Consider the following 23,534-nt stretch of genomic DNA (forward strand, 5'->3'; position numbering starts at 1 on the left):
TATTGTTGTTCAAAATTAACAAAAAAATAGAATTGGTTAATATTGTTCTTAATTTGTACTCTGATGATAATATAAAAACCTTCAGATTAAAATGTGCAATTGCACAATCAGAAACTATGGATTTAAAAGGAAGTAAATAGGATTATCACAAAGGTTAAGAGTTTCATAAAGCCATTATAAAAGTCTGGGTTGACTATTTTTGTCTTTGTCATTTTCCTCTTGCTTTGCATCTCACTGAGGAGAGAATCCCATGAATGGATTTATCATTCCCCCAAACTGTACTTTTTGAGTGAAACATCTTTACCTAGACCCAAGTGTTATTCCACAGAGGTCTTCTTGTGATCATTTCACAAGGACATAAAATGTTGTACTTCTGTATACATCAGAAAGTTATAAATATTGCAAAGGTACAAAAGGGTAATAAAATTCAAAAAGAATAGACAGTATGTTTAACAAACTGGATCAAACTGTATTTGTATGCTTTATGAATATATTACTGAAATCTCAAATATAGATTATTTGAGAATGCTTTATGGCTTTCTACTTTCTGATGTGGGAAGTTGAACTCTTCATGAAGATTTTATAACATTATAGCAAGTTAGCTAATACTGTAGAATAATTGAAGAGAAGCCCACTAATATCAGTTAGGACTTTCAAAAGATAATGTGAGGTTTTAGATGCTTGGTTGCAATTTTTAATTATATAAAGATATAGTTTAAAAAGTGGGTGGTCAATTTCATTTCAATATAGTCATGAGATCAGTTTGCTTTTTTAGGTGGTCTTTTTATGAGATTTCTGTTGTGTCAATAGCTCCCTTTACATCCTGGGTGGTGCACATGAAGCAGAACACCAATATCCTGCAAAGATGCTCTCATCAATTTTCATTTGGCTTGTTTTCAAAATTCTGCCTCGGGAATGATGTAGGAAAAAGAATGGCAGAGCCCTGGGTCAGAGTCAACAGAGGAATCATCCTAGTCTCTACCTTGCCACAAGCAGACTAAATCCAACTGCTCTTGAGTTCCCTTAACCCTTATCTAGAGCCAACATAGAACTGGCTATTAGTTGACTAGATCCTGACATAGGTGTGAGCAGTGGTGGGATTCAAATAATTTAACAACCAGTTTTCTGCCCTAATGACCATTTTAAGTATAAAAAAATGATATACTTAAAGGTAGTAGTTGGTGGCCTTGCCCCCTTGTCCGTATGCACCCAATCAGGAAACTAGAGAGATGAAGCATCTATTCCTGAAATTACCTCTGAGAAGCACCACCTAATTTTCGCCTGAGTGACGTGATCGAAGGCGCCGCATCTCCATTTGGTTTCCATCGCTTCCCTCTTGGACTTTTCAGGAGGGTTTTTTTTTTCCCCGCCTGGAAGGAAGTTGAACGAAAACCAGATGTATTCCGGAAAACACAGATTTATTATAACTGGTTCACCGAACTCAACAAAAATGTAGTATCGGTTCTGCCGAACCAGTGCAAATTGGCTAAATCCCACCACTGGGTATGAGCAATAAATCAATTTAATAGGAAGTTAACATGTGGCAAAGGTCTTTCCCATCTAAAAAATAACAGAATAACAGAGTTATTCTTGGAAGTCTTGGAAGTCTTCTAGTCCAACCCTCTGCTTAAGCAGGTCATTTCAGACAAATGGTCCAGTGTTGGAACACCCACAACTTCTGGAGGCAAATTGTTACACTGATTGTTCTAACTATCAGATAAATTGTTCTAACTAAATGTACCTCCAGGAAGTGATATTCCTGAAATCTAACTTATAGAGAGGATCTGAAGATCCAAGCAAAAGATGAGGATTGAAAAAACTTATTCTTTGATTAAAAACAAATTTTCCTTGACTGCTTATTCCATTATTCCCTGCTTTATCACTCTGTTTATGCATCTGTCTCCCTCAATCCTCTTTCATGCCCAGAGATATTCACAGAGATCCGATACCCTAGGGCCTTTTCTAGACCAGCATTTTGCACATGTGTGCACACATGAATGCATGTACACCTTCCCCTCCCTGTTTCACTGCATTTTACCCAGGTGTAATGAGTAGGCTTGGAAAAAGAAGAATTAACCCTGAAACTTCATGAATATTTAAACTACCATATGAGAAATACTTCTTTCCATGTTAATTTGATCTGTGGTGAATAATTCAAGAGCAGAGAGCCAGTCCAAGCATCTGTGCTGGGGCAACAAGGCTTCTGAGGGAAATGACAAGCTGGCTTCTCGCCGACCATAAGCTGGGCAGGACTTTCCTTTGTTGCATTATTCATGTGGGAGTCAGCAAGACAAACCAGGCAGTCTGGGGGACCAGGGGACCTAGTAGGGCTCATTTATTTGCAGCCTCTCAGAAGGGCTGTGCTAAGGCTAAAAAAGTCTTGTCAAAGAAGACATTTGTGGGCTTGAAGGGAAAGGGAAGGGAATGAATTGGTCTCTCACAGCTGGTCTGTCAAAATAGAAGCATTCATCTTCAGAAAGAACTATGCATTCTAAAAATGAATATATCTGATAGATGTAATTGTAAATATGTTAATGTTCCAGCTTTGGCTTTCCCAAGGTTTTACACTATGGTAATATTTGCAATTAATATATTTTAATTTATACAATTATCACGTAAGATGCTCTCCAAGTTAAGCAAGATCAAATTTAGGTAAACTCCTTTGTGTGCAGAACATTATCAACTTTAGATGTGGCTTATGGAAATATTTGCTTCTGCATGTAACATAAAATACAATGGGAAGAAAATGTTGCTTACTTTATGCAAAGGTCAGACTCTGGGGGGGGGGGGGGTTCAGAACAAAATGATTGGATGAGTAGAATTATGTGTATGTGAATATTCCAGGGACTTAACCCCGGAGCAGGCAGCTGACAGATTGACAGTCCAATTGCTACAAGCATGCAATGATATTGGAGAAACTGTCAAGAACTGTATGGAAACATGCTGGCATGTATATGAGGGAAGGAATAATTTATGGTAAAAAAAAACAATGGGGGTTCTTTTATTGATAGATGTTAATGATGTAATTCCATCATTTGGGGATTGGAGTAAACATTAATCTTCTCTATGGCAGGGATGTCTTATTTCTGACAGCTAGCGAGCTGTACCAGTACTGTGCGGCATATCAAAAGACACACTTCAGAAGGAAGCAGGGCTATAATGTGTTTTGGCAGGACAAGGTGAGTTCCCAGGAATTTTAAGGAGTTTATGCAGGACATAAAGCCTCCAGATTGCTCCTTAAATTTCCTCAACCATTTCAAAATGTAAAAAAGAAAAATTGTTCTCCCCAAAATGAAAGTCCTTCGAGACCACCAAAGAGGTGCTTGTTGATTACATACAACTTCTGGTGCAAATATTCCACATCTCAGTACTACGATATATGGCTCATTACATTTTGCATACCTTTGAAATCAGGTAAACAATCATTATTTAGAATTTATTGTACATTTTCAAAATGGAAGCTTCTTGCTGGTGGATTGCTGGCAGTTTTGGGAAATTCAGACCTTCACAATTTTGGTAAAAACAGAGATTGGAGGATGACATTGATATAGTGAATATTTCGTCCTGTAAACAGAGAAAGTTATACTGATTTAGACATTTAATATTTGAGGGATAAGGGGCCTAAAATTAAAATCTAGTAGTAATTAGTAGTTAGTAATTAGTAATTAACTCCAGTAATGATTAATTGCTTGATTTTTAAATCAAGATTTTGAATTTTAAAAAGTAGGAGATTTTGAGCTAAGGATTTTGAGAAACATTCTGAGGACTGACTATCACTTGGAGTGATGGGGGAAAGCAGAAAGAAGCAAGCAGAGAGGTTTTGTTCTATTGCAGTCATGAGCTTAGGGCAGTGATGGCGAACCTTTTAGAGACCGAGTGCCCAAACTGCAACCCAAAACCCCCTTATGTATCGTTGGGTGCTGGGTGGGTGTGGCCCATTGGGTGGGTGTGGCCCATTGGGTGGGCATGGCTTCAGTGGTAATGGCAGACTGGGTGGGACTAAAAAGTTTAATCAATCAATTCCAACTTTGTGAGATCTTTTTTTTCCCTATGAGAAGTTGAGGTTGATTGATTGATTGAACCTTTTTTTTTTTGCACACAGCGTCAGAGGCCTAAAGTGAAAAGGTTTTATAAAAGCCAGCTGAAGGCCTAGGACTGGAGCGACAGTCTGCATGCCCACAGAGAGGGCATGCACACTGTGTGCCACCTGTGGCACACGTGCCATAGGTTCGCCACCATGGGCTTAGGGCTTTCTGTTGACTCCTCTTGAACCCTGTTTTTTTCCCCTTATTCAGTAGCTCAGTAAGCATTGAAACTCAAAGAACTTGTCAGTCAGTGAGAAAATCTATTTTTTGGGAGGTAACAGCACTTGAACTTCACTGAGATTAAAAGCCTAGGAGATGTCTGTATCCTGAGTTGTGATGGGGAGCTGAAATCTTTAAACTCTAAATTATGAACCATCCATTTTTTATTGAGTTAATACTAAATTAATTTTTAGGAATTTCTGAAATGTGTTCTGCCTGTTAGGATCAGCTGTGGAATTGTAAGCAGCTATAGCCACCAAGTGGCAACAAAACTTCACTTCAAAAGGATACTATCTTAATTATTGGAGATATAGTCCTAGGGCAGTGGTTCTCAACCTGTGGGTCGGGACCCCATTTGGGGTCGATCGACCATTTCACGGGGGTCGCCAAGCAAGGCTGTCCGCCATTTTTTCCCCTTTTCCGGCGGGTGCCTTACCTCCCTTGGGCTGGGCCAGCTGGTGGTCGGACTGCTCCGTCTCTGCCGCTTGCCAGCTACGCCTCAGCCGGTGCAGGGGGCGGAACCACACATGCGCGGCACTCTCGGGCAGGGAAAGTCCTCGACTTACGACCGGTTGGGTAGTCCTTGACTTACGACCGGTTTAGTCCTCGACTTACGACCGGTTTAGTCCTCGACTTACGACCGGTTTAGTCCTCGACTTACGACCGGTTGGGGTCACGGCATTAAAAAGGTTGAGAACCACTGTCCTAGGGGTACATCTAAGCATATCAGAGGTCATTTCCAAAGCTACTGAGCGGCAACTGGATCTGCACATCTGGAAAAGATAGGCAGAAATTATTCTAAGGCAGAAGATATAGTATTTTAAGAAACAAAAATACTTCAGTAGCTCTGAAAAATATTGTATATTTGTATATCCTCCAAGCTGAAGGAACTTAATTTTATCCTGAAGATTCTGCATCCAGTTTAATGGACAAACTGCTGAAAAGTAGTGGAAATGCATTCTGAACATGAGCTATGTATTCTATGCTAGAAATTTATATTATACGATTCTATTGTTCCCACAATACCTGCCTTGTAGACTATGGAGACAAAGTGACTTATACAAAATCACTTAATCAGCTTCCTTGGTTGAAGATGAACTTCAGTCTCCCTGGTCCCAATCCAGCACCATATCCACTACAGTATATTGGCTTGTCAAGAAACTAGGGATTTTGCAGGCTAGTGAATGTATCAAAATTTCAAAGACAAGATCTTTGTGTCCTGTAGTACTGATGCATAAAGAAGGTGCACTCTCTTTATGTGGAGGGGGAGGAATTCTTCTTGGACACAATTTCCAGGATCACAGGCTGATGTGGTTTTATTATTACCTGCTATAGTTCTTTGCAACTTTTCCGGGAAATACTACTTGACATTAAAGCCCTTCCAGCTATCTGTCTAGAATAGCTTGCAATAATCAAGCATCCCTTACATAGATTCTTAAATGGGAAGCTTAGCTTGATAGCTTCATAGCAACTTCTCAAATTTGTCTCTATCTTGGCAAATGTAAATAAATCTAATTCCCCTAATCTAATTCACCTTTCAAGTGCAATCCATATTTGCCTCTGTTCAGATCCTTACAATTGTTAGTTGTACATAGTAGTTGCCTTACTTGTTATACAGATACCTGTTACAAGTTAAACTTTGAATTACAGAAGCAGGTTGTACTAGGTTTTGATTGTGCAATAAGACTCAGCAGACTTTCAGGTATCTGCATAGGAGGCTTAGCAATGATGGGGCCTGTTGAAGGATGAGCTTGCAGATCTGGAGCAGTCAGCACCTGTCACAGAACCACAATAGTACAGTAGGCTGAGTTTGCTGTCTCAGAGATTGGACAGGAAGGATCCTCACCCTTTGCATACATAGAAAGACCAAGTGGGCGGAACAGATAAGTTAAATTAGGTTGCTTGAAAGAAAAAGGTATGACTCAGGAAAAAAGGCATGCTTGGGTCAGGACTCTTTAAAAAAAGGATCAAACTTCTCTTAATGAACATCTTTCAAACTTTGGATCTACAGTAACTTTCTGAAATTGCTGGCTGACCTCTGGACCGGTACAAGATTCTGCTCAGCTCTGATTCCTTGATCTTGAGTTTGTCTGCATGGAACTTGAGTTTCTGAAATACATTGTTCCTGGGCTCTCACATTCCTGCACTGACTGAGATTTACAGTCACTATAAATACCTTTATCTAAGTTTGAACTTTTGCACTTGTAATTGCATGGGAAACTGAAGTGAAAGTAAAAGCAATTATGTCCAGAATCATCATCAGTTAGCCAAGATGACATCAAAATGAGAAATATGAATTATGACGTATTGATGTGACCTCCCTTTTATATTTGCATTATAATGTTGCATACAGATCTATAAAGAGTGGCCTTTGCATTGTGATATGATGGTGTACATTTCTCCACATGAATGCTCTTGGACAGAGATGTTCAGGGGCAGTGAGAAAGCTTACCTCTTTATATACTAGTATGCTATATTGCAACCTCATAACATAGCTACAAGAGAGCAAACTTGTATTATATCATGAGTATTGATATAATCAATACTCATGATATAATCATTAGTATTGTGTAGTGGGTTTTGAAGGCAATAGCCAGACCGGCATTATGCAAAAGTGTTTATTCAACCAAGAACAGAACTGTCAAACACTGGCAACATGCCTGCTATTTATACATTTCACCTGTAGGGCATCAACCAATCACAACACTAGCTTGCTCCCGCTCAAACTTGAATCTTTTGACGTTTCCCTCCAAAACTGTTGGAGGTACCCTAGCTTTACAGCACCATAATATCAGTATTAATACATAACAATTAGGATTAGCAATTAATATTTATGGCTAGTTATGATGGCTAGAGGATGATGATGACGTAACATTAAGTTGGTGCTGAGACTTATATTTCTTCAGGATGGCCTATCTTCAAGTTGGTCCTTCAGATTTTCCTATGGTGCACCCATCACTGCTATATTTGAGGCCTTCTATCTACTGATCATCCTCTTCTTCTCTTTTTTTTTCACTTCTCCTTCTCCCAGCATCATAGACTTTGTCAGAAAGCTAGGTCTTCACATCATCTCCCTCTGCGAGGGAGATGGGCAATTTCTAATTTTAATAAATAAATAAATAATATTCCAAAGTATGACCATTTGAGCTGATAACGTGTACCTAGTGAATATTCTGATTTGGTCTATGATGCTTTTATTTTCTTGGCTGTCTTTGGTATTCCCATAAGTCTTCAAAAGTGTAAATACATTTTCTATTCTGCTCTTTCAAAGTCTGATTTTTTTACTTCCATGAAATTACCAAGTCTGAATCAGAATAGAGCTAAAAGGGACGTTCGAGGTCAAGGAGACCCTATACTATTTCAGACAAGGGACTGTCCAGTCTCTTCTTAAAAATCTCCAGTAATGAAGCACCCACAACTTCTGACAGCAAACATTTCAGTGTTAATTGCCCTCACTGTTAGGAAGTTTCTCCTTAATTTCAGGTTGCTTCTCTCCTTAATAGTTTCCATCCATTGTTTCTTATCCTGCCCTCTGGTGCTTTGGAAAATAAGTTGTCCCCCTCATCTTTGTGTCAACCTCTCAAATACTGGAATACTGCTATCATGTCCCCTTAGTCCTTCTTTTCTCTAGACTAGCCAAATCGAAATCCTGCAACCATTCTTTATGTTTTTGTCTCCAGCCCTTTAATTCTCTTAATTGATCTTCTTTCCACTTTTTCCAAAGTCTCAGCATCTTTTTTGTAATATGGTGACCAAAACTGGATGCAGTATTCCAGGTGTGGCCTTACTAAGACTTTATAAAGTGGTACTAATACTCTTACCTTTGGTTTTTGCTGCCTGGGAATGGGACAACTCATTGCAGCCAGGTGGGCTTCACTATGTGAGTGTGGCCATCTGAGTGCCGCAAGGTGGGCATGGGTGGGTGGGCGTGGCCAGATTGACGTGAAATATTAAATGCAGCTGTCTCAGTGCGGATGACTCAGGGCAGCTGACTGGGGCAGTTGGGTGGGTGTGGTCAAGCGGACACAACCATGTGAATGTGGCTGGGTGGGGGGTACCAGGAGGGTGTGGCCAGGTGGGTGCAGAACAAGTTGCCCTGGGCAACTGCACGTGGAGCCAACTCGGCACCCTCTGGAACAAAAATCACCCAGAGATGTGCTGGCAAACAGGAAGCAGGGAAGTGGCAAAGGGTGGATTCCCCCACCCTATTTGGAGAAACACTTCTTTTCCTTCTTTTCATTGGACTAGCCATACCCAATTCCTGCAACAGTTCATCATATGTGTTAGGACCCCAGGCCCCTAATTATCTTTTCTGCTCTTCTCTGCACTGTTTCCAAAATCTCAATATCTTTTTTATAATGTGATGGCCAAAACTGGATGCAGTATTCCAGATGTGGTCTTACTAACAATTTGTAAAGTAGTATTAGTACTTCAGCTGATCTTGTTTCTATCCCTCCATTAATGCATCATAGGGTTGCATTGGCTTTTTTGACTGCTACTGCACAGTGCTGGCTCATATTTAAATGATTGTCTACTAAGGCTCTAAGATCTCTCTCACAGTTACTGGTATTGAGCCAGATTTCACCTAATCTGTACCTGTACTTTTTGTTTTTCTTTCCTAAGTGTAAGACCTTACTTTTCTCTACATTTAATTTCATTTTGTTAGATAGGGCCCAGTGTTCAAGTCTGTCAAGATCCAGATGATCTTGAGCCTATCATCTGGGGTGTTGGCTACTGCTGTCAATTTAGTGTTGTCTGCAGATTTGATGACTTCCCCTTCTATTCCCTCATCTAACTCATTTATGAAGATATTGAAGAGTACTGGGCCTAAACAAAACTTTGGGGTACCCCGCTGTTTCCTTACTTCCATGTGGATGTAGTTCCATTAAGGACTACACACTGAGTATGGTTTGTCAGCCAGTTACAAATCCATCTGGTGGCTGTGGTCTACCTCATCAAATGCTTTACTGAAATCCAAGTATACTATGTCCATTGCATTTTGTTAATCCACTAATTTTATATTTTAAAATAAATATTTTATGCAGAAAGAGATAGCAGAAATTATTAGAATCCTAACTGCCAACCATCAGTAGATTCTGGAAAGATAGAAAATGTTGGGTGTTTCATCGAAGGAAGGACAAAATATTTCACAGTGGCATTAATTTTCACACATTGATTTAAAAGAAACTTTCATATTTGCCCATAGCCAAATATGCATACACCTCAGTTCTGTGAAAATGCAGGGGGGGAAAAACCACCAAAAGGATTGTGTGAGAATTAAGCTGTCACTGAGGATAAAAATTTCTAGCTTTTGTGGACTTTATGTTATAGTATCTTTGATCTTGAATTTGTTCCAAGAATTCTTTGTTATTGAATAGAAATAATGAAATGCATTGAGTAAAAATGATAAATATATATTGTTTTTTAGACTTAAACTGGGGAAACTGGTTCTTCAGTTGATGAACCAGCTCTCAGCAGTGGCTTGCCAAAATGTGATAGGACACTAGGAGTTATAATTTGCAATATTTGAGATAGGTAAAATATGCTGGAATCTTATAAGAAGACAATGAATAGAATTTTAAGAGTCACTAGCGATGCACCTGATTTGTATAATGCCAGGGGGTCTAAAAACTTGGGACTGCCCATGTGTGAAAGGTTTAAAAAAATTTTTAATTTACAGTACGTAAATTTAATAGGCACATCTTGTTCTACAAGTGTATTTTAGATTTCAGCAATCTGAAATTTTCCAGATGTAATTATTTCTACTTCCATAATTTCACTGTATTTGGAGACAATGATTTTTTTATTACTCACATAAAATAGAGGGAGGATAGATACTTAATACAGTACTCCTTACACAAAAATCAACATTTTTATAGAAAGTAGTCCTTTATTTTATGTAAAGAATCAAATCAGATATTACTTCTCATTTCTTCAGTTTCTAAAAATGCTGCCCTTCATGGTTATCTGTTCCTCATTTTCAACTCCATGTTCTTATCCAGAAACAAGTGCAAAGTTGCACCATTGTTATCTGTTGATATAAATTTTCTTGACCTTTAATCTTGTATTGATATCCAGCAAGACTTTGATATAACACTGAGCATTACTTGGCCAACTAATAAAGTTGCATCAGGATAAAGTAGTCATCAACCCCACCCTTTTGTTTTGCAGAAATGGTTTTGGCAACTAAAATTATAACTCATCCAATATTGACTTTTTCCTTAAACTTATCTATCTATACAAGCCTTAATTTTAACTTAATTAGTGGTATCTACCAACGGGGACAGGATTTTTAATTTCCCAGCTTTCACGGCTATATTTCTCTGTTAGGTCTAATATTTGCCCTGCTTTCTACTATCTTAACAGCATCTACAGATACTTACTTGCATGCATGCCTTTTAAAATACATCTCTCTTGGCAAATAATTTATGTATATCAGAAAGTAGTTTTTCAGACAAAAGTATTTTTGATTTGACTGCTGTTCCAGAGAAATACTGTAGCCAAGTACATATAGACGTCACAGGGGTTCAAAAGATTCACATGAGAGGATTATAACATGTGGTTAAAGTTGCCTTGCTAGCATCTTGTAGTGTTTTAGTTATTTAGATCATTACATTCCTCATAATATTTGTCAAAGTCTAAGAGAGTTTCCTTTTTTTCTTCAATTAAAATGTATTTCTACAGTTGCCTTTGGATATTGTGCTGAAAATTGTAGATATAAGCAATTGTGCAAAAGGGGAAAAAGTTGCTTTTCTTGTAAATGAAAATATCATGCCCCAGTGCAGATATTACTTTGAAAGTACAAGTAGATACAGGAAACGTTTGTGCCTCTCATCTGGTATCATGCCTTAAATCACATTGTGATATTGGATGCAGCTGATGCAAGCAGAATCATTTTATAGTTTGAGACAGACTCCCAGAAGCGAAGAAAGAAGAAACACAAGTACTCTTCATTCCTCTCTCCAGTTATCCTTGCTAGTAACTCTGAATTTCCAGCATTACAAACAAATAAGTTTCTGCTTCTGTGCAAAACTTGCCATTTTATTCAGAACCTTTCCCACTTTCTGCAGGCTTTGAGTAACAAATCTTGCAAATATTTTATTTCAATATGACCTTAACTTCTTATTGCAACATGGTTTAAAACTTAGAAAATTCCAGGTTGGATTGTGATCTGTTCAGAATGCAAAGGCAAATAAGTTATGTCCTTTTCTCCTCCAAACAGTAACTGTATTTGTTTTAACCTTTTCAGGAAATAGTTATGAGAAGCAAATCACACAAAGTCAGGTGCAGGAAATTTGTAGCCACTCAGATGTTGCTAAGCTACAATATCTAGCAGCTACCAACCGCATGATCACTAGGGTAGAATTTAGAAGCCAGGTTCCTCGGTTTCCTATAGACCAGTGTTTCTCAACCTTGACAATTTTAAGGCATGTGGACTTCAACTCCCAGAATTCCACAGCCAGCAATGCTGGCTGTGGAATTCTGGAAGTTGAAGTCCACATGCCTTAAAATTGTCAAGGTTGAGAAACACTGCTATAGACCTTTCTTCACATATAGTTGGTCTTATATAGCACTTGTCATTTTAATTTCCCTTTTGTTTCAGCTGGAGTGTTAGACAGGTTTAAACTATTCCAGGCAGCTATATCAATTTCCTTCTTCCTCCTAGGTCTGTGAAATGCTCTCAAAAAACCTCAGTAATGAAATTACTCTCCTATGTGCTGGGAAAGTTACACACAAAAACTATGAAAGAATAGAAAGATGAGAATCACAAGACATTTTTTTTTCATTTTTGTTATGCTTTTAATGAGACACCCAATAAACACATAAGGCATATGGTAACAGTAGGCAGATTAACAATTTCATATCTGAATCTGTAAACAGCATTGGCACATTTGCTTTGTTGATACGCACATACACGCAGGCACACACGCAGGCGCAAGCAGAAGAGGACTTCTTTTCAAATACCATAAAGACTTGAAAAAGCATCTTGAACCATAAAGACACACAAGCTGTTTGTGGACCACCCAAAGCAGAGGGGGTGGGCAGGTGCTGTCACCAGGTAGTAGGGGACTGAGCAGCCTGCCCTCACTGCCAGCAGCCTTTCTTCATCAGTAACTCCCTAGCATGGGGGGAATCTATTTGGCAACAGTGGTGATTCCACAGCTGGCTCTGCAGGGCCGGGATATCCATTGCTTGTCATTCAAGCCTAATCATACTAAAACAATCATGCAAGTAAAACAGCCCTGCTTTGACAAAGGGAGAGCTTTTCCTGCCTTTGAAAGACCCACAATTACCTTGACTTTAGCTTTCATTACTAATATCTCTCCCAGTGGTGATTAAATACTCTTTTGGGGATTTTTTTTAGAACAGAATAGAAACTGGAAGGGACCTTGGAGGTCTTCTAGTCCAGCCCCCTGCTCAAGCAGGAGAACCTATACCATCTCAGACAGGTGAGCCAAGCCTAACAAAATGCCAAATGCCACTTTAAAAACAAAAGGAAAAGCTAATTGATGATAATGGAGAGAAAATATTTTAAATGTTTTTATATAGAGACTTAACTAAAAAAAAGTGAAACAAATCTTAAAGAATTTGTTTACCTCTGAACTGAGAATTCTGAAATGTTTAAATCTGAGGGACAGTTGAACTCAGTCATCCTGATAATCAAATACAATAATGGGTCTACAAAAGGAGTGTAAAGCTTGTTATTTTACATTCTGGGTATTTTATCTCTCTATGACCCAAAGTGCTTTTTTCCAGCTGACTTTCTTGGTTTCTCAGATGAGAAGTGAAACATTTAAAAAAAAAAAAAAAAACACCAAGAAAGTCCAGTTGTCTTTGGGGGAAAAAGCACCTTTGGGACAACCATAGCCTGGATGACTGAGAATCTCCATAGACATCTCTGAGTGACCTTCCCACCAACATCACATACTATGCTATCTATAATTGAGAACGTTACAAAAATTAGAGAGAGATTTCATTCATTCTAGAAGTATTTTTATATCTCTCTAAAGACAGCCGTGATGTTAACTTTGGCACATTGCAAATCATTTCCCTGAGGGAGCTTTGCCTTTGCCTCTTTCACTTCTTTATTTGAGGAAATCCCTAAATAAGGTGGGCTGGTATGAACTGCCAGATCAAGTTGTGGGAGCTGTTGTGTAAGAGGGCTGCTGTTAGTTCATGCCACTGAGGACCCACTTCAGCCCTAGGAAACAAGCTTTTCAAAATATGCTCTTTGGGTCTTCAATAATATTCAGGCTACATGTTGCTCATTGAGCAAGAAATATGACACTTTTTCAATTAAACTGCTCTATCAGCCATACACATGGCAATCTAGGCAGCATCATTTTGGAGTTTTATCTATCAGCTATCTTGAATTCTGCACGAACACTATCAAGAAAGGCTTCTTGTGATAAATGTTGTCCTTGTATTCTGTTTTATGGACAATTCAAGAAAATATCCTATTTCTCCCCTCATCTCACCCCCACACATTTTTAACTCTGAGGGTAAGCACATTGTTTTAACTAGTTAAGACAAGTGATTTTAATTTTAAAGTGGGGAGAGGAGATTAAAAGGCTTTATTATTACAAATGGCCCATAAAACCATTGTCTGAAATACATACATGCATGCACACACACACGCAATCAAGCAAAATAAAAGAGATGATAAAAAGTTCAAGATTACAATATTAATCAGCAAGGCAACAAACAGTATAGTTATAGTGCTTTAAAATTTGATGTTTTCTGTATAAAAGAACTACAGCTAAGTTAGTAGTAAGACAAATCCACTTTAGCACAAAGATAAAGATCTTTTCTATTCAGGAAGAACATTTAAAAACTGTCAGATTCCAGCATGAGAGAGCAAGGTTGCAGGAAGGGAACAGGATATCACTTGCTGCTGCTTCGGGTTAAAAGAGTTTTTCCTTTGTGGTGCCTTTGGAAATACATGGAAAGCTATATTTGGCCCATCTCTTCCCAAAGGCACTGGAGCACACTACAGGAAAGAGTTAGTTCTGTTTCAACCAATAGAAAGTTCCACAAATTATACTATTAACAGAATTCAGGTTCTCCATATTTATCATGTGACAGTGGTTCATTAGCCATACATCTACTCAATTTAAAAGTAGCTTCCAGCCATTAAGGTTCAGAAATAGTGGTCAGGAGATTTAAACCACACTTTCATAGTATTATGCAAAAAGTATCTGATGGCTCTCATAAGGAAGGTTGAACATATCTAGGAGAATTCATTGTATCCGTTAATAGCATCAAAATGTATGCATTTCTGTAATAACAAATTATGCAGGTGTCCTCATTGATTAAGGAACAAAAGCCATCCGTACATTTCACACTGTTTCCTTGGGATGGGGCATTCCTTTTTAACAAGTCAACATTGGCAAAGGCTTCTTGAATTAGACCTTACTCACTGTTTGGAACAAGGCACAATAAATTGGGAATAACCATGCAGCATATAAGTTCCTTTAAAGGCAAGGCTATTCATTACAATTTTACAATGATGAGGTTAGAAATGTTTTGGAATGCGATCCCGAATAAGGCACCAGGCAGCAGCAAAGAAGGAAGGAATGGGGGAAAAAACCATCTAAACCCATGAAGTTTTATAATAGATTCTCTCCCTATTCCACTCTTTCCCCCCATTATTTTGTAAGAGCTTGGGAGACCACAGCTGATCGTGTCTTTTTTTTTCTCTGTTGTGTTTAAAATAACAAAATTTGGAACTCATTTTCTCTTTTGATCATACAAAATTTGGAACTCATTTTCTCTTTTGATCATACAATTGGGATCTGTAAACTCCTACTGACCTATAATCTTAAGACCAGAAGCTAAAATATTGGACCTTGGTTAGGTCCTGGGAAATGGTTAAAAATATCAAAAGGTATGAGGTTGTGTATAAAATAAGTGGCAGAAGAAATGCCACATCAGATAATCAGAGCTATAGCCTCATGCTCTAGATTAGTCTCCAATATCTATTGAGTCACCTGCATATCAAATCAGATTCTGCATTTTCCCCTCCCGATGCCCTTCAGATTTGGAACCTGGATATTCTCTCTGCTGGAAATGCTGAAAGTTGAAGTTCAATATCTCTGAAGGGCTTCAAACTGGAAAAGTTGCATTTGACTTAAATAAGTGGCTGGCTGACTAACCAGCTGTCCTTCCATAAGGTATGAAGTTCTAGGAATTTGCCTTACACTATATTAAACTATTAAAAAACATTGAAATATTTTTGGGCCAACATTCTTCCCCCCTCTCCTAACTTTATCTAGCATGGTTTGAATTTGGAATTACCTGCACAAAAATCATATGCCCTAGCACTGAGCATCGTTTCCTTGAAACAACCAACTATTTGGTTCTTCCCAGTTCTAGGATCCCATGAATTAATTGGTATTAAGTACTGTATTATCTTTCATAGTAAGAACATGGCAAATTAAATAATGTTTTAAAATGCTTGGTAGCCTTTGTTTGAGCCTCTAGAAATGATGTACTCATCAATCTCAAAACATTTATACAAAATAATAAAAGGAATGATCCATAGTAAGAAAAATCACTTCCAGAACTTCTGTCTTTTGTTTAGAATCCTCCAATGGATGTTTGGTATTTTCTCCACAGTGACTGTACAAGAAAAACAGCCAAGGTGTATTAAAATAGCCTTCTCAAGTTGGAGTTTTGCAAATATATTTTCTTATTGATTCCATAATAACAAGATGGCAGCCATTTCAGCAATTGGATGTTTGGGAAGGAAGAGAAAATATTAATATTACATTGAAGGTAAGATGTCCCATTTTATATATTTTTTTTTAAATGAATCTCTGTCCCCTCTACCCCCAATTACGTATCAGGAATGAGATGCAGTACTAAAGATTGAAAAGCTGTAGCATTATGCAAGAATTGTGAAAATGTTCTAATCACAAAACAGACATGCTAAATAAACATAGTCCTGCAAAAGATTGTAAGCTGAGGATCCCCCTAAATAATACGAGCAAGGGCTGATGGGCCAAAAGGCTGTCAAAGATGGTTTCCATTCTCACACACATATATTTGTCTCAATGAAATGGTCTCAACGTTTTCGTAGATGGCTTTCTGATGGCTGAAAGAAAAAGAATTACCAGAAAGAAAAATACTTAGCTGATACAATCTAGGCCAATAAAAGACATAACATTAGACTTAGGATTTTTCTGCCACAACTAACTGTAAGAATCGAAAGAAAAGGCTGAGGAAGCAATTTGGGACCCCTGCCTTTTCTTGGATATTTTGTTTACTGGAATATGAAGGATAACAGCCTCACCCAAAGTAGATTGGCAACACTCATGGAAAGAGGAGGAACTTTAGAAATGGATAATTCAAAGTGCTGAGAAATACTCTGAGGATCAAATTCCTAAAATAGTAAAAATATTTACTGACACACATACACAAACACCCTCTGAAGATTCTCAAGGAAGAGCTTTCAGAAATAGTGGTTAATGAAATAGGATCTGACTTAATCTATTCAACAAAAAAAGTCTTCAGCAGAAATAGTTCATGGATACATTCTCAAAGTGACCAATTGATTTTTTTCATCTCAAGATTGAATCCTACAAATCCAAAAATCTGTTACTATTTCTTGCCCAATCTGTTTCTTGTACAGTATTGGTCCTATTGCCCTTCTTCTACAGCATAAAAATATTAAGAGAATATTTCATCTGCAGTGAGTCATAAGCCTGAACTAGGCTCATCTTTGATATAATTTGCAAATCTCTGGCACAGATGCACATCTAGATATTTCTGATCTCAAAGTTAAATAACAATTGTAAGAGGGAATAATGTTACTAAAGTATTTCTCCTATCTTTGACTAAGAACATCTCTGTTGTTTTTATAGTTAAACCTTAGAACAGCCTCATATCAAGCCAAAAGCTGGAGATAACAAACATGATATTACTATTTTGAGATTACAGACTACTCAGCTGTTTAGTACTATTAAATATAGGTCTGTCTACATAACCCATTAAATGGAAACAGTATTTGTCTCCAAATGAAGCCATATTTGGAATCTTCCAGCTTCCTTCACTGGCAATTCCTTGATTTCCCATACTTGCATTCTCCATATTAGATTTTGACCAAAAAAAATGATATACTAGCTTTGGCTACATAGAACAGAAGACTTTCATATTGTAAGAAGCAGTGGTAGCTTTCTTACACAAAGGTAAATGAATACCCCAGAGACAAAATTCCTTTCCTCACACCTCCCTCCAGCTGCAAGATATCTAGTGTGTTGTTTATTAAATGTGTCCTTCCAAAGTAGCAGATTTGAAGATTTGTGTCTATAGAAACCGTCAACTGTCAATAGCTACTAAAACAATGGGTGTTTTATACATTTTAAACTTACTAGTCATTAAGTATTCAGAGGTAAACTAAGAATGGCTAAAGAGAGAAGATATCATAGAGACAAACAACATAGCTAGGAATTCTTGAACAGTGTGTGAATTTAAGATCAAGAAATCCGAGATATTGCCAATTGATATGTTTGTGTTGTATACTTTTCACTTCTTCAGATAATTCTCTATATGGTTCCTTTAAGAGCAAAATATCAAGACTGCAAAAGAAGTGCTGCATTTCTCTTTTAAACTAGACCAGGGGTAGGCAACCTTGGCTCTTTTATGACTCATGGATTTCAACTCCCAGAATTCCTGAGCCAGCATAAAAAAGCCAAGGTTGCCTGCCCCTGAACTAGACCAACCAATAATTTCATAGGGATGGGGCAATCTTTTAAGTTCCACTCTGTAAAGATTTTATGAAACCCAAAAGCTTGCCTCAACTTTAAATGGTCAACTAATCACAAGAAAAGACATTTTTTCTTCAGTCCTTATGTCACTTACTCCATTAACAGCATTGAGAGACCTGTCCATTCCTACTTCCCTCAAGGGTCAGATGTAGGGGGGGAGGGGAGGCAGTTAAAAAAAAAGTTCCCCAAATCAACCTGAGGTCAAACAGTTCACCCATGCCCCTTGCTTTAATTCTCTGTTTTCTTGTTTTCATCCTTCGGTGGAACTTCAGGAACCAAGACAACTTTCCCAACATTCTTCTTCTCTTGCATCTGCTTCATGGCATCAACTACCTGCATCAGAAGAAGGACCACACCACTTCATTCCTTGTGACCAAGAAGAATGCATCCAAGGATGTATGTCAGACTTTCCCAAATTGGTGCCTTCTAAATTAGTTATACTCATCATTCTCTATTTAATACATGCTCACTGTTCACTAAAATCACACATGCCTTGAAAGAGAAGCATGTACATGTGGGAGAGGGAGTGTTGGTCAAATGACTCAACCACTTGCTTGCTTACTCACTTTTTAAAATACTTTCTGTCATCAGAAGGCCAAATGCAAAATCAGTCAAAGAAGGCTTTACACAAACTTCAACACAACTTTGGCTTCTATACATTCTTTTCATGCTCTTTTTGCCCTTGAAAAGTCTGCCAGAAATTTTTTATGAACATGCCTTTCCCCAAGCATTTAAAAGGCAAACCAAATGGACATTCAACTGACACTATTTAAAGAGTATGGCAGATGGCCAGCAGGCATCTAACATTCTGAAATCATTCCTTAGAGGTTTCGGAGATAATTGCTGGGATTGAAGTCTGTAATGATGTCAGTTTTTTTGGAGGGGAATAAATTAAGCTAAAGGCAGCAACTTTTGTATTGTGCAACACAATATATGAGAATAACTCATTGGGCGGCCAAGCATTCTCACCTGTTCAAAAGGCCAAACAGAATCCACCTTTGGTTTGATTTTGCCCTGATTGTAGAGAGCAATTAGCTTGGTCACCACAGCAGTTAAAAGCTCCACTTCCTCCTCAAGGTAGCCCAGGTGGTAGCCACAAACTGCTTTGTTGAGATGAAGCAGTTGCAAGGCATTGATGCTAAACTGATTCCACCAGGTCTTTGCCATAGCCATCAGGTTCTTCCTCTGTCCTGTTAGCAAGTTGGCTACACCTACAAAATTGAGAAATATCCTCAATATAATAACTCTGGCGACAATGTGTGGAAAATCAAGATGACTTTTTCTTTAAATGCAAAGTACTGCAGCATAGGAGCAGGCTACAATTCTCATTCCAAAACTATATTCATGTATTAGGAATTTATGCTCCTTGTAATTTAATTAATAAAGTATCTGCAAGAAGTTGAGGACATTCTAGGCTACACTAATATATGTCAGTCTAACTCAATCTACCCCTGCCCTCTATATAAGCAGAGGAAAGTCTATTTCCGTCTCAACGACAGAATAATAGCTTGCAAGGATGGGATTTCGGGAAAGATTTTCCTTTCCCAAAGCACACACAAACACACACTTTTTTTTAATGGTTAAGGAATCAGATTAGAAACCAGGGATTGTGAGTTCTAGTCCCACTTTAGGCATGAAAGCCAGAAGGGTGATCTTTGGCTATTTGCTTTATCTCAGCCCAACTCGCCTCACAGGGTTGTTATTGTGGAGCAGATAGGAGGAGGAAGCTATGTTGGATATGTTCACCACCTTGAGTTATTTGTAAAGATAATAAAGACAGGATAAAAAGAAATCTAAAAAGAACAAATTTCACTAGAGCATCCAGCTAATCACTATGAGAGCTTTGGCTTCATCCAGAAAACTAGACCTGTTATATCATTACTTATTGTTTGAATTTCAGAGAATGAGTCTTGACACTGCAAAGTGACCTCATTTAGGCACACTTATTCTCAAAGTCCAGATCTGATCTTTGGGATTTAGAAGATGTTGAGACTCAACTCCTGATGAATTCCAGCTGCCCTTTGAGGGAATGCTTTCTGACTCACCATAACTGACCAGTTTGCCCATTGGTTTCAGGAGATGAAAGCCTTTTGTGGTATCTGAACCTCCTAAGGGGTCCAAAACAACATCTACACCTAAAAGGGAAAAGAGGAAAAAGAAAATAGAAATATTTTAATGGGAAATTTCAACTGAAAGGAAACAAAATTCCCCGTGTGGCATTTTCAGTTTAAGCAAGTTTCAATAATTTTAATTTCAGTTACTTTTAATTTTACTATTAAGTTTTGGTAAAAAAAAAAGTTAAATAAATCAGCCTCCAATATAAACTAATAATTTATTCAGATCTGTGATTTAATCAGCCATAAATCTGTAAGCAGAACATTATACCATTTTCTCACATTCTCTTTATTTTTACTATTATTTATTTATCTACCAATAAATCCATGGGTGCTGCCTATGATTTCAATTTTCCTTTTTCCTTTCATTATAATAATTTCAAGAAAAAAGGAAAATAATGCTGATACAAATGTTGATTTAAAAGAATATAGGAATTAGAGAGATAAAGGGAAAACTAATATAAGCATTAAAATATGGGTGGATAACGAAAACAATTTGAATAACTAATTCTTACGACTAATAACAGCAATGTAAGAAATTTGATATGCCATTTCTAGTTAAAACGTCCCTATTGAAATGTAAAAATATGTAACGGGGAAAACAGAAATCATGACAGGAAAAAGAAAAGCTAAAAATAAACATACAATAGAAAAATACTATATCTAATGTGTAGGGCAGGCTACATATCGGACTGAAACATTAACTCTATAACCCAGATTTGCCACAACTCCATGTATAGAATTGTAATCCAAAAATTATTTCCAAATAAGACTGAATTGTACCTAATATTAGATATGATTTTAGACATCAAAGCACATTCACACAGTTTAGTTAACCATTCTTACACAGAGGAAACAAATCTAGTAACGTTTGGATCTTAAAGTTTGCTCCCAGTTTGATATATATTGATTAATCCGGATAAAGGTATGGTCTGAGCAGATTTCAGAATGAATCCAGTAATCTTCATCCTTGAAAGATTTAATTTAGATTGATACCTCTACAAAGCACCACCAACTCACGTTATTTATTTAAGCTGATTAAAAAGGTTACCCTGATTAAGCTGGGCTGCAGTTATAATGAAAGTACATAAAATAACGTGGGCTGGCAACTTTGGAGAGCAACATTTCCCAAAAAAAGAGAGTCTTTTTTAAGAACCTGCAGTGACACATCAACCCCATCATCACCATCACCACCCTGATCATACTTTCTGTTTGACATTTTTCTGCACATTTTGGCTGATTTGTTTAACTTCAATTCATATGATTAGTCATGCTCTGCAAGTTAAAAATTAAAACTCTAAATAATAAATCATTCCAATTATGCCAGTTCATCAAGCACCTTCTTTTCAGCTCCCATAATACCAGAGTGTCCCAAGCAGGAGCACAGAAAATGAAAGAAATTTCAGATGGTCTTGCTCCACCCCATCCCTTTCTTCAGCCTCTACTAACCTTTGGGAGAAATTTTCCGGACTTCAGCCACATAATCAGCTGCCCGGTAATCAATAGGGTGAGTCACCCCATTCTCTTTGAGGGCTTCATGCTTGGAGGAAGATGCTGTGCCAAAAATGGTGACATTTTCCACGGTTTTGCAGAGTTGGACTGCTGCAGTCCCCACACCACCTAGAGAAAGAGGGAAGTGGGTCAAGTGAGTAATGAAAAAGGCCTGCAAGCCAAAAAAATGCAACATTTTCCATTCATTAAAAAAGTCAACATGGATTATCCTCACTAAACTTACATGTTTCCATTCTAATGGAAATTAAATCAGTGGAAGATGTTCTCAATAGTACCATAAAATGGGCAAAGTATGAAGACAGTGTTAACACAAGGAAATGTATGTGATGCTGTTTAATGGTCCTGACTATCTCCCCACCATAATCCCTGAGAGCTGGATAGATTGTGAGTGAGTAGAACTTTATGGAATAAGGACAAACATCCAGCTGTTACTGGATCAACCCCATATCATTTCTGACCTTTAGTCATACCATTGGTGCAGTCCAGCAACATCTGAGGTTCTTAATTTCTCTGTCCCTGCTTTACAGCATTGTACTGTAATTCAGAGTTTGGGATCAGAAAAAAAATGCATCACATTTTACATTCTTATATAACACTAGCTATACCCGGCCACGCGTTGCTGTGGCTCAGTCTGGTTAATGTTGCTGTAGCGTGTGTTGCTTTTACGTCCAACAGATGGCTCTGTTTTTTTAAAAAAGCATGTTTTTACCTATCACAGGTGTGACATGTATATGATAGTAGGTATATAAAAACCCGCGCGTATTTGAATGCAACATTGTGTCAAAATTTCAAAGCAATCGGTGAAGAACTTTCGGAGATTGAAGATTTTGATCAAACAAACATTTACATTTTAATTTAGATAGATAGATATAGTGAACAGGGTATTTGTATTTGTACATCAAACTAAAGCAAGAAGAGGCAACTTTGGGGGCTGGTAACATGCCTGGAACTTTAAAGTGCCTGAGGCTATGTATGTATTATGTATCATAATACATAATGCTATTCTGCCCCATAAATATAAACACTGTGGCTGCTGTTTTTCTTTGCAGCATACCAGATTCCCTTAAAAATAATAAAGGAATCTTTATTTTTTTAAAAATAGTCCCAATCAGGGGGTCTAGTATATAACAAGAGAAGGTACCAAACAGATTATCTCTATGCCATGATTTGCTTAATTAACCCAATAGCCAGGTTTTTATAATAAGCTGAATTGTAAACTAACCACAGTGACTATGCGCTAACCACAAACTATCCAACCATGTATTAGTTTTATGTCATGCAATATTATAATCCAATAATTGTGTCTTATGAACCTCCCCCACATAACACCATGTAGAAACAGGCCATTATGGTATGTTCAACAAGCCAAAATTAAAAGAAACTATATCTCAAAATGAGGTAGAATGTTTCTGTGTACAAAGGCCATGTGCCACATTCTTTGACAGGTTGAGTACACCTTACATGTAAGAATGATGCTAGGTGAACAGAATCCATGTTTCTGAAGTTTTTTTTTAACTATTAAATGCCCTTTGTAGGGTGGATATCAGTGTTTATATATGTTTCCATTTCAAAATGGGATGAAACTTTGCCATCAGTTTTTACCAATTATAATCACACATAGAGAATATTCAGGGGGAAATTTATTTTATTGTTCGAATTTATATCCCGCCCTTCTCCTTGCGGACTCAGGGCGGCTGACAATCAATTAAAAACACCAATAACATCACAAAATTTAAAATTAATTAAAATGAAATATTTAACTTGTCTAATTTAAAATATAATTAAAAACCCCTCTAAAAACCCCTCTTAAAAATTACCCTAGGCCAGTCCCGCTT

General features: G+C 37.6%; 1 protein-coding gene across 1 annotated transcript in view; it reads right to left on the reverse strand.

The window, feature by feature from the left end:
• Positions 1 to 18,263: 18,263 nt before the first annotated feature.
• VAT1 (vesicle amine transport 1) overlaps positions 18,264 to 23,534 on the reverse strand; it is a 27,256-nt gene continuing 21,985 nt past the window's right edge. Inside the window, exons 3-6 of the mRNA XM_015814195.2 lie at positions 21,637 to 21,807; positions 20,119 to 20,208; positions 19,043 to 19,284; positions 18,264 to 18,406 (exon numbers count right to left, since the gene is read on the reverse strand). Coding sequence (XP_015669681.1) covers positions 18,302 to 18,406; positions 19,043 to 19,284; positions 20,119 to 20,208; positions 21,637 to 21,807 — 608 coding nt within the window. The 3' untranslated portion in view covers positions 18,264 to 18,301. The remainder of the gene's footprint in view (positions 18,407 to 19,042; positions 19,285 to 20,118; positions 20,209 to 21,636; positions 21,808 to 23,534) is intronic.

The sequence above is a fragment of the Protobothrops mucrosquamatus genome, unplaced genomic scaffold (assembly GCF_001527695.2).
Source record: "Protobothrops mucrosquamatus isolate PMUCROS unplaced genomic scaffold, P.Mucros_1.0 scaffold227, whole genome shotgun sequence".
Taxonomy (NCBI): domain Eukaryota; kingdom Metazoa; phylum Chordata; class Lepidosauria; order Squamata; family Viperidae; genus Protobothrops; species Protobothrops mucrosquamatus.